General features: G+C 42.6%; 1 protein-coding gene across 7 annotated transcripts in view; it reads right to left on the bottom strand.

Annotated features, from left to right (window-relative positions):
• The window catches only part of ctnnd2a (catenin (cadherin-associated protein), delta 2a), a 228,907-nt gene that overhangs the window by 38,779 nt on the left and 177,628 nt on the right, over window positions 1-12,500 (bottom strand). For all 7 annotated transcript variants that reach the window (XM_060862327.1, XM_060862326.1, XM_060862324.1 and 4 more), the window contains one exon: window positions 12,066-12,249. In XM_060862327.1, coding sequence (XP_060718310.1) covers window positions 12,066-12,249 — 184 coding nt within the window. The remainder of the gene's footprint in view (window positions 1-12,065; window positions 12,250-12,500) is intronic.

Genomic DNA, 12,500 nt, shown 5'->3' on the forward strand with positions numbered 1-12,500 from the left:
CATTTGCGCCCAGAGAAGCTTCTCTTTCCATCACATTAACTTGGCAAAGGCTTTAAAGCTGTATCATTTAGCCGGCGCTGATAAAACCACACTCCTGCACAACAAACCCCACTATTTATTCACGTACCGGCTTTGCCATATTGACTTATTAAATATTCACCACGGCTGCCGAGCCGCCTGCTGATCCGCTAACTAACGTTAAATATATATAGGAGAAGAGCGAGGTGTCTGGAACACAGCGTTACTGTGGAACGTTCAGGCTGCAGGGAAAACAAAACCAAATCACAGGTTGTGTTCTTAAAAAACAACAAACTCCCAAACAGAGGATGATTATTTTCCTATAACAGCTTGTCCCTACTATTACAATCTACAGCTTCATCTGTGACTGTATAAGTCCTTATACTGGAGACTCCTTCCGTACATGTTGCACTTATTAAACAAATGTTTAGTCACAAAATTAAATATTGTTAAAGATTCTGTTTATGTGACAAACGTCCTGTAGAGAAACCATCTGATGATATATGATGTGCAGCTACATTACAGTCAGAGCTGCTGATACAGTGAAGGAATCGACACCTTCTGACCGATCACAATGTAGAACTCAGCGGTGATGTGGTATGATGTGGAAGCATGTCTCGCCTGTCGGTGTCCATCAGGACAAGCTTTAAAAGTGGCACTGCTCCGATTTCTGAAGCTTCTCCAGCTGAGGAGCTGCTCAGGAGCCGAGAACTTATTGATTTGGTTTTAATACACTGCACTCTGAGTAAAATCTAATGTGATTCTGAATAAATCCTCTGAGATTTCCTCGATTCTGTGTGACTCAGGAGAGTCAGTGACATCGAACCTATACGTTTGAACATTTCCTCTGATCCTCGGATATGTTTTCAGTGTCTGTGACTCTCAGACAGTGTCTCCGACTATCGGTCAGTGGTTCTGTCTCCCTGTCAGTGTATGTGACTCTCAGTCAGTGGCTCTGACTATCGGACAGTGGTTCTGTCTCTCGGTCAGTGTCTGTGACTTTGTCAGTGGCTCTGACTATCGGTCAGTGGTTCTGTCTCTCGGTCAGTGTCTGTGACTCTCAGTCGGTAGTTCTGACTATTGGTCAGTGGTTCTGTCTCTCGGTCAGTGTCTGTGACTCTGTCAGTGGCTCTGACTATCGGTCAGTGGTTCTGTCTCTCGGTCATTGTCTCTGACTCCCGGTCAGTGGCTCTGACTCCCGGTTAGTAGCTCTGACTCCCGGTCAGTGTCTGTGACTCTCAGACAGTGGCTCTGACTATCGGTCAGTTGCTCCAACTCCCGGTCTGTGTCTGTGACTCCTGGTCAGTGTCTGTGACTCTCAGACAGTGGCCCTGACTATCGATCAGTTGCTCTAACTCCCGGTCAGTGTCTGTGACTCTCAGTCAGTTGCTCTAACTCCCGGTCTGTGCCTGTGACTCTTGGTCAATGTCTGTGACTCTCAGACAGTGGCTCTGACTATCGGTCAGTTGCTCTAACTCCCGGTCTGTGTCTGTGACTCCTGGTCAGTGTCTGTGACTCCTGGTCAGTGTCTGTGACTCCTGGTCAGTGTCTGTGACTCTCAGACAGTGGCTCTGACTATCAATCAGTTGCTCTAACTCCCGGTCTGTGTCTGTGACTCCTGGTCAGTGTCTGTGACTCCTGGTCAGTGTCTGTGACTCCTGGTCAGTGTCTGTGACTCTCAGTCTCAGAGTCTCACTTTCAAACCTTACTGATGATCCACTTCTCCACGTAAACATCCACATGGCCTTACAGCCAAAACTCTAAAAGCTCAGCTGGCGGAGGGCGAGATCTCTGAATACAGCGTTTTATTTGAAAAATCACACACGCTGCTGTGCCACGTGGGAAAGCAGCTAATCAGAGGTTATGCTAATGTGCATCAGGTGCTGCAAGAGCTTTTGTGCATGTCACGCCTGGCTTCCCTCCATGTAATAACACAGTAACACAATAAGAGCGCTCCTGAAGGCTTCGGGGAAACACAAACGCAGAGCACTTACTGTTCATAAAGCCTGAGAACGAGCCGAGCCAAGAGGGCTGAGGGCCGAGGGAACCGTAAACTCGGCTGCGCTGGACACAAACCAGGTCTGAAATGTACCGAACGCTTCAGGGCTCAAATTTGAGCGCGACATCAAGAGCTGCTTTTAACGCTTCGCTTCTCAAACCTTTTTAGTTTTTGAAATGAAATGGATCTGAATTTTGTTTTATACCGTACACTTAAACCCAATTAGCGTGTCATTCTACTCGACGCTAGCACGTGTTTATTCGATGATAATTCATTTTAAAAATGTATATTAGTAAATACTAATGTGGACGTGACCTCTGTAACTGCATCAATAAAAATACACATTTTAAAGCAATCATTATAGGCATCATTAGGCAGGTCACCACTATAGTGACTCAAACTATATACGTATATTTCAATAACATTATTATTATCAGTTAGGCAGGTTATTGTTAACAGACCATTCATGATAAACAAGACAAACTGTTTCTGGCTTGTGACCTTGCTGTAACCTTGACCCAGTTTGGATCAATTCAGAATCTAATTAGATTATGTCCTGTTTCCGATCCTCGCTCCAATCCTACAAACATTCACCCGCTCGTTCTGGAGATATCACACTAAGGAGGACACACAGACCAACAACCTGCTGATATAATTCCACCTATAAAACCCCTAAAGACATAAAAATAAAAATACAGGTATCAATTTAAGCAGTTCCAGGCTTTCAAAGGTTTACTTTCTGCTCTTCTTAAAGGTACTTCACCAAAGCATTAACCAGGGATTAGTGTGATAGACTGTTCTATGAAATAAAGACGAAAGGCAAATGAAATGTTTGAAGCCATTAAGCGAGTAAATCTTCAATGCAGAATAACCGAGCTGACAGATAGACAAGAGAGAGACTAGGGAGAGATAAGAGAGAGACTAGGGAGAGATGAGAGACCAGGGAGAGATGAGAAAGAGAGACGAGAAAGGGAGACAAGAAACAGACAAGAGAGAGATAAAAGAGATGAGAGAGACAGGAGAAAGACAAGGGAGAGAGAGACAAGAACGAAATGAGAGGGAGAGATGAGAAAGACAGATGAGAGAGGGAGACAAGAGAACAACAAGGAGAGAGGAGGAGAGAGAGACAAGAAACAGACAAGAGAGAGATAAAAGAGATGAGAGAGAGACAAGAGAGTCAAGAGAAAGGGAGACGAGAGAGGGAGACAAGAAACAGAAAAGAGAGATAAAAGAGATGAGAGAGACAGGAGAAAGACAAGGGAGAGAGACAAGAACGAAATGAGAGGGAGAGAGAGAGAGAGAGAGAGAGAGAGAGAGAGAGAGAGAGAGAGAGAGAGAGAGAGAGAGACAAAGAGACAGAGAGCGAGACAGAGAGAGAAACAGAGAGAGAGAGAGAGAAAGAGAGACAGAGAGAGAGAGAGAGAGAGAGAGAGAGAGACAGAGAGAAGGAGAGGGAGGATAAATAGCAGTGTTCTGAAAGACAGTGTGATTTTTCTCAACCTGCCACTTCACAAGCAGCATTGATGAAAGTACACGCTAGTCTAGATTTCCTCTGGATACGAGTCAGGAGAAAACTACAGAGATCAGTTGTATGAGGTGTGATGGAGCTCTGCTGTTCTCTGACAATTTGGCCTGGACAAAAAGAAAAAAAAAAAAAAAAAGAGCAATGCTTCACGTGGGATGTGGTATTATTTTTCACATCTAGCTGCCTAGCTTTCACACGCTCAGCGATTAGACCACAGCAGGTGCTTGATATATCCAAGCATCATGATGATGGAATGCCAGTCTTTTGACAGGGTCTACCCAATAACAGAGCACCTCTGCCAATATTCCCAAAACGATAAAATGATTTAATAAATCCGCGTGGGAGCGCGTGGGCCGGCAGCGTTGTGCTGACAAAGCAGAACAGCGAGCGAGTCGCACTCGACACCTTTCATAAAGCACTTCGGTGTTGTAAAGAGCAAAAATATGCAAGCTAATACAGGAAAAGAGACGCTAATCTCCCAGAGTCCGCGCGTACACACGCTTACAGGGGCAGATGTCACGTAACAGGGTTAACGCTAAACACAAGTGTGTCTGTGATGTGACTGTGAAGCAGCGTGAGGTCCACAGTCCAGCGAGGGATCATGAGGTTTCCTCATTTTCTTCAGTTAATGAACCACTTCGCTTTTATTGTTTATTCAAGTCGTTTATTTTCCATCACTCTCAATAAACTCCATCGAATCAATTAACATCCTTTGTTAGTTAATTACTTATTGAACACAGTTTAAACACACCTTGTAATCCTTATCCTTTTCTTTTCAACAAGGAAACCTTTTCTTTCTTTTTTTTATAGTCCTGAAGGATTCGTTCAGCTCTGATGTTGTAAACGATTAAGGATTTCAGACTGAAGGATTTATTATGTGCCCACTTGACCGGTTCTCGTCTCCGTCCAAACGGTTAACACGTAATTTCTGGGCCGAGAGATTTCATTTAACTGTAAAAAAAAAAAAAAAACGCAGACGGACGTCTCAGCAGATGGCCGGTTTTATAAGGGAGAGGTTTTAGAGGAAGATCCATCACACGCAGCCATTTGACTGTGAAGCAGGACACCACTGAGATACCTGGCTGCCAAACACTTGGCTTGGTGTCAGACAGCATGTTAGGAATGCTGATAAGCGAGATGTCCTGCTCGCTCTCTCGCTCACTCGTGCTACACTTCAGGTACTGGAGGTAAACATGCTTATTTGGGCTGCTGAGTTTCAGGAGAGCTCACATTTTTCTCTCGTCGTTCTCTCAGAAACTCTGCGGCTGTTCTCCTAGCGTCTGCTCTTAATGAAGCCAATTTACCTGCTCTGACTGAAGAGCTGCTCTCCTACCGTGTCCTCGCAGACACGTGTCGCCGCTTCTATCTTCCTTCGCTTCACTTGTATCTAAATTTAATTTCACATAAGGGTTACTTTGTGGTCCCGTTTACTCAAACGCACACGATTACAGTAAAAACAGCACGCAATCAACATTCAATACATTCATTTAGCTTAATCTCACGCAAAGTCCAATCTGGTCTGATCAATTCCAACCCAAATCAGTCTGGAAGTGTCAAATCTGATCCAATCTAGTCTAGTTTAGTTCACACACACACACACACACACACACACACACACACACTACGGACAATTTTCCAGAGATGCCAATCAACCTACCATGAATGTCTTTGGACCGGGGGAGGAAACCGGAGTACCCGGAGGAAACCCCCGAGGCACGGGGAGAACATGCAAACTCCACACACACAAGGCGGAGGCGGGAATCGAACCCCCAACCCTGGAGGTGTGAGGCGAACGTGCTAACCACTAAGCCACTGTGACCCCCTAGTTTAGTTCAAACAATCAAATCCAGATCGGTCTAATGTAGACTAGTCCAATCCAGACATGTCCTAATCTAGGCTAATCTACTCTAGAATAAATCAAGCTAGCACTGTTCAATCCAAGCTACCGGAGTCTAGTCTTGTCCATGGATGTCTGGTCTAATCTAGATTGCTTCATTTCGAGCAGTTTCAGTGTAGTCTACTAGAATGCCAGAAAATGCGGTCCAATCAAGTCCATTCCAAACCATTCAACTTCAGTCCAAGCTAATCTACTGTAGTCTAATTCAAGAAAAAACCCAGTCAGATCCAAGCGAATGTAGTGTAGTTTAGTCCAGTACAAGCTCATCCAGTTTACTGTAGTCCAAGCAGCTAGCATCTAAATGTATCATAAACAATCCATTGTTCTTCTTTTGTTGAAGACATTTACCTCAGAAGACGTGTTGATTCGTTGCGACTCTTCTTGAGGAGAAATATGCCGTGAAGCTCTCCCGCGGAGTGAGGAAGAGGTGGACAGGTGAAGTGTCCAATGGAGTTATGAGATTTGCGCTCAAGCTATTTTCAAGACTTTAGATTGGTTAATAACTTGTAAAAATAACAGACCCACGTGGGGACTGACCAATAGCATCGATATGTGAAAAAATATGAAATTGACCAAATTTGGACATACGAGGTTTCCGCCCGACAGCGAGTTATTTTTTTTCCTGAAAATGATTTCAAAGGAAAACTGTAGCCCAGGTAGCCTTGATGTATATGGAGTGGCTATGGAGATCAATAGAGCTCTAATGAACCTACAATTCCAGTGGAAATAAATATCCTCACAGGGAACTGTACTAAAACTACTGGTGTTTTGTAATCTCCAGCCTAAGAAATAAGAGCTCAGATGAACCTTTCTCCTTCAGCTAAGTGACAAACTCTGTACATCTTCACAAAGCTCATTTCAGCTGCCACTGACAGAGTCGTTCATCACAGCATTCGGCTTCCCCGAGCAGACCTTCCTATACTTATTGGTGCTGGAGTGCGAACCCGTGTGCTCCTGTCAGGTGACATGAGGCACTCTGAAGAAACAACTAACCACAGAGTAAAAGCCAAACTGTACACGGATCTTCACGAGGGGTGCTGATAGATCCGGACACGTTCCTCTCGGCTCCTGTTTGCTCAGGCACCAGTCCTGCATCACGAGGTGCTTCCTTATCACCTGAGGCACTTTCGGAGATGTTTGACTAGGGGACATTGAAGGTATTTTTCCCTCACAGCTTGAGACCTGCTGCTTGAGCATGGAGGATGCTGGGAAACCTTTTTCTTGGAAGGATTCTATTTTGTGCCTGTAAAAATGTGGTTTATTAGACATGCCTTTCCTCCATGGAGACCTGGAGGATTTTATAGACATTTGGTGGAAGTGATTTATAAAGGAAGAGCATCAAATTCCCATTGAGACGAAGCGCAATTTTGAAAAACGGTACTTCACAAGGCTTTGCCTGAGCTCTCTCCGGCTGAGGGAAAGACACTTTGACATATTTTAGTGGTGGAATTAAGACGTGTCATGAAGGGCGTCTCTAATCCAATCCAATCAACTTCAGCCCAGTCCAGTTCTAATCTTAACTAACCTACTCTAGGCCAAGCAAACCCAATCTGATCCAAGCTAATGAAGTCTAATATAGTATAATCTAATCTAATGAAGTCTAGTATTGTCTAATCCAAGCTAATGAAGTCTAGTTTATTTCAATCCCAGATAATAAACTTTAGTGTAGTCCAAGCCAATGTAATGAAGTCTTGTCTTGTTCAATCTAAGCTAATGAAGTCTAGACTAGTCCAAGCCAATCTAATGAAGTCTAGACTAGTCCAATCCAATCTAATGAAGTCTTGTCTTGTCCAATCTAAGCTAATGAAATCTTGACTAGTCCAATCCAATCTAATGAAGTCTTGTCTTGTTCAGTCTAAGCTAATGAAGTCTACATTAGTTCAATCCAATCTAATGAAGTCTTGTCTTGTTCAGTCTAAGCTAATGAAGTCTAGACTAGTCCAATCCAATCTAATGAAGTCTTGTCTTGTTCAATCTAAGCTAATGAAGTCTACATTAGTTCAATCCAATCTAATGAAGTCTTGTCTTGTTCAATCTAAGCTAATGAAGTCTAGACTAGTCCAATCCAATCTAATGAAGTCTTGTCTTGTTCAATCTAAGCTAATGAAGTATAGACTAGTCCAATCCAATCTAATGAAGTCTTGTCTGGTCCAATCTAAGCTAATGAAGTCTAGACTAGTCCAGTCCAATCTAATGAAGTCTTGTCTGGTCCAATCTAAGCTAATGAAGTCTAGACTAGTCCAATCCAATCTAATGAAGTCTTGTCTTGTTCAGTCTAAGCTAATGAAGTCTAGACTAGTCCAATCAAATCTAATGAAGTCTTGTCTTGTTCAGTCTAAGCTAATGAAGTCTACATTAGTTCAATCCAATCTAATGAAGTCTTGTCTTGTTCAGTCTAAGCTAATGAAGTCTAGACTAGTCCAATCCAATCTAATGAAGCTAATCCAATATAGTTCAGACCATTACAGACAAGCCCAGTCCAGTCCAAGCACATACAAATAAAACATTAGCTGAGATTGAGGAACATTTCATTTCTCTGTTTTTTTCCCCAGTGTGTTCATGAGTAAATGGTTCGAACCACGTCCACTTTGAGTTTAAACCCAGACACAGTTCTACATACTGAGTAGTAAACAGCTGCAGCTACCAGATCATTGTCTTAACATGCAGCGCTAGAAGTTATCACATGACCCGAGTGACTTCCTAACTACACATTATTCACTTTAACTTATTGACAAACGGCTGCAAGCTACAACACGTAAAAAAGTGCATTTCAGCTACAGGACCGTTTTTCAGCTACACAAAGACACCAATAATTACCTGAACACAGAAAACCTTCAGAAGAGCTTGTGTTAGGAGACGAGGAGATGCGTCATCTCACTCCAGAGGCCAATTTACAGCACGGCTTTGTGTTTACAGAAAATAAACTCCTGAAAGTCTGCCTGTGTGTGTGTGTCTGTGTGTGTGTGAGCATGTGTGTGTGTGTGAGCATGTGTGTGTGTGAATATCTTTATCGACATGGCTGCTCCTCTCCTGCAACGTGCCAGAAGAAGAAGGTGAAGGAAGTCTCATTTACGGAGGCAAATCATAGACGTATTTGTAAAATCCCACAAGTAAATACGAACTCTGATTTCTGTGCTTTATCTCAGCAGAACGTCGGAAGCCAAACAGCGATAAGCTCCCGAGATGTTCGTTTAGCAGAGTTGCTATGGATACAAGGTCGGAACTAAGGCCTCGTCGAGAGTAATATTGAGCCCCAGAGAATCGTGGCTTCCTCCGTCTTATTTTTCACACGATTCCCGGAACGTAAATCATCACACGGCAGAAATTCTGTGGGATTATTATGGATTATTATACTATAGATTAGACTGTATATAATCACACCTGTGTAGCACAGCATCGCTCCGTCTCACAAGATGCCATGAGATGAAAATGCTGTCGTTTGTTCCGAAGGTGATGAAGAACAAAGGTGCTGATCAGAAGAAATACTCAAATCCGATTGGTCAGATGGAGCCGATTCCTTTTCTTCTGTTGTATCTAATTGTATCCAGTCCAAGCTGATGAAGTCTAGTCCAGTCCAATCTGAGCTAATGTAGTCTATTGTAGTCCAATCCAAGCTAATGAAGTCTAGTGTAGTCCAATACAAGCTAACAAAGTCTAGTGTAGTCCAATCCAAGCTTATGAAATCTAGTCCAGTCCAATCTGAGCTACTGAAGTCTAGTGTACTCCAATACAAGCTAATGAAGTCTATTGTAGTCCAATCCAAGCTAACAAAGTCTATTGTAGTCCAATCCAAGCTAATGAAGTGTAGTCCAGTCCAATCTAAGCTAATGAAGTCTATTGTAGTCCAATCCAAGCTAATGAAGTCTAGTGTAGTCCAATACAAGCTAATGAAGTCTATTGCAGTCCAATCCAAGCTAATGAAGTCTAGTGTAGTCCAATCCAAGCTAACAAAGTCTAGTGTAGTCCAATCCAAGCTTATGAAGTCTAGTCCAGTCCAATCTGAGCTAATGAAGCCTACTGTAGTCCAATCCAAGCTAATGAAGTGTAGTGTAGTTTAATCCAAGCTTATTAAGTCTAGTGTAGTCCAATCTGAGCTTATGAAGTCTAGTCCAGTCCAATCTGAGCTAATGAAGTGTAGTGTAGTCCAATCCAAGCTAATGAAGTCTAGTCCAGTCCAATCTGAGCTAATGAAGTGTATTATAGTCCAATCCAAGCTAATGAAGTCTAGTGTAGTTTAATGCAAGCTTATGAAGTCTAGTCCAGTCCAATCCAAGCTGATGAAGTCTGGTGTAGTCCAATCCAAGCTAATGAAGTCTAGTCCAGTCCAATCTGAGCTAATGAAGTCTAGTGTAGTTTAATCCAAGCTTATGAAGTCTAGACCAGTTAATTGATCCCTTAAGCATCTGTTTCTACACTCAAGGAAAAAGAACGAGTTTCTCTGAGAGTTCACCTAATGGATGTAAACAAGTTAGAGAGAAGAGATTTCTGTCAGGTTTTTACACAGTACGATTAGTGCTGTTTCCTTTTTCAGAAAAACAGTCCAAAAAGAGCTCAAACTAGAGCTAGAATCCAAAAGCATCCACAAAACCTTGAGAACTTCTTTACTCTACAGCTGTGTGTAATGTTTGGGACTTCGGTACTTCAAAAACAAACCAAAAAATCTGAACTTTGTAGTGAAACACAAACAGCTTGTTGATAGCGACTCAGAACCAGGTTCTAGACAGCAACCCAAACAGACTGCAAGAAGAAGAAGCTGAAGCAGGAGCGATTCCTGTCCTTCGACAACCGCAGCGAGTGAAAACGCCTCTACAGCGTGTCTTAAAGCTGCTCGCAGACATAAAAGCACAGAGTCACACCGATAAACACACTGTCAGGCTTCACAGATGGTTTGAAGTCAAAATCTTGCACGCAGGAAAGAGTTCCTCGTATCGAGAGAAGAGAAGAAAATCCCACGGCTCTGTGGATGCACTTAAAAATCAAACTGTCACTGGAAGTAAACTTGCGAAAAAAAAAAAAACTTTCAAGCTGTTTTTCTTTAAGAAGGAAAATGAGGATCGGTGATCGGTGTGGTTTTATCAGCTGCTGCTGCAGCACGCACATGATTAGTTAGCTGGAGATCTGTCGCCATGGTAACCGTGGCTATAAATCATCGCTGCACGTTGTGCAAAAGCTTAGCTAGCTAGGATCATCTTTTACATCATATTTTTCATTAACGTCAAATTTTATAACGTTTGAGCCATTTGCATAAAATTTAAATCAATTACATCAAATAGGAAAACAAATGCTGAGAAAAATCATTTGCTAGCACAAGAGTTTATGAAGCTTAAGGAATTATTGTTATTATAGCCAGTTATTATAGACTATTATAGCCAGTCCAAGCTGATGAAGGCTAGTCCAGTCCAATCTGAGCTAATGAAGTCTAGTCCAGTCCAATCTGAGCTAATGAAGTCTAGTGTAGTCCGATCATTCATTCATTCATTCATCTTCTACCGCTTATCCAAACTACCTCGGGTCACGGGGAGCCTGTGCCTATCTCAGGCGTCATCGGGCATCAAGGCAGGATACACCCTGGACGGAGTTAGTGTAGTCCAATCTGAGCTAATGAAGTCTAGTGTAGTCCAATCTGAGCTAATGAAGTCTAGTGTAGTCCAATCCAAGCTAATGAAGTCTAGTGTAGTCCAATCTGAGCTAATGAAGTCTAGTGTAGTCCAATCTGAGCTAATGAAGTCTAGTCCAGTCCAATCTGAGCTAATGAAGTCTAGTCCAGTCCAATCTGAGCTAATGAAGTCTAGTGTAGTCCAATCTGAGCTAATGAAGTCTAGTCCAGTCCAATCTGAGCTAATGAAGTCTAGTGTAGTCCAATCTGAGCTAATGAAGTCTAGTGTAGTCCAATCTGAGCTAATGAAGTCTAGTGTAGTCCGATCTGAGCTAATGAAGTCTAGTGTAGTCCAATCTGAGCTAATGAAGTCTAGTGTAGTCCAATCTGAGCTAATGAATCTAGTGTAGTCCAATCTGAGCTAATGAAGTCTAGTGTAGTCCAATCTGAGCTAATGAAGTCTAGTGTAGTCCAATCTGAGCTAATGAAGTCTAGTCCAGTCCAATCTGAGCTAATGAAGTCTATTGTAGTCCAATCTGAGCTAATGAAGTCTAGTGTAGTCCAATCCAAGCTAATGAAGTCTAGTGTAGTCCAATCCAAGCTAATGAAGTCTAGTGTAGTCCAATCTGAGCTAATGAAGTCTATTTTAGTCCAATCCAAGCTAATGAAGTCTAGTGTAGTTTAATCCAAGCTAATGAAGTCTAGTGTAGTCCAATCTGAGCTAATGAAGTCTAGTCCAGTCCAATCTGAGCTAATGAAGTCTAGTCCAGTCCAATCCAAGCAAAAGAAGTCTAGTGTAGTTTAATCCAAGCAAAAGAAGTCTAGTGTAGTCCAATCTGAGCTAATGAAGTCTAGTGTAGTTTAATCCAAGCTAATGAAGTCTAGTCCAGTCCAATCTGAGCTAATGAAGTTTAGTGTAGTCTGTGGGAATTCAGACTAAATTTGAATAATATTCAAATCGAGTTTTTGGACACGCCCACTTTGCGTTTACAGCCGAACGGAGCTAGAGATATTTTGTTGCAGTACTGACCTCAGACACCCGGTGGCGTTGCGCAGGACGAGCGAAGTGTGCATCTGCAGTTTGCGATCCTCCTGATGCGGCGAGACGTCCCAGGCAGACAGAGGGATGATCACGGTGTTGGTCAGGACGGCCAGAGCATCCTGGATGATGGGCATCTTCAGGGCGTCACACGACGAGAGGTTCCATAACACACCTGTCACACACACACAAACACACACACACACACACCCGACTCAGTGTGGTGACAAATTCCCAGAACTAGCTGGAACTTCAGGAAGATGGTGCAATCGTGAGCACAGTGGCTGTTACGGTCAGCACAAAATGCTCTGCTGATGTAACTTTTAGATAATTCCAGGTTTTTTTTATTTTTATATTATTATAATATTGCACATGACACTTTATCATAAGTAGAAGGAAAAAAAAAACAGAGTTTGCAGCTTTGGT

Source organism: Tachysurus vachellii, chromosome 25 (genome assembly GCF_030014155.1).
Source record: "Tachysurus vachellii isolate PV-2020 chromosome 25, HZAU_Pvac_v1, whole genome shotgun sequence".
Classification (NCBI taxonomy): domain Eukaryota; kingdom Metazoa; phylum Chordata; class Actinopteri; order Siluriformes; family Bagridae; genus Tachysurus; species Tachysurus vachellii.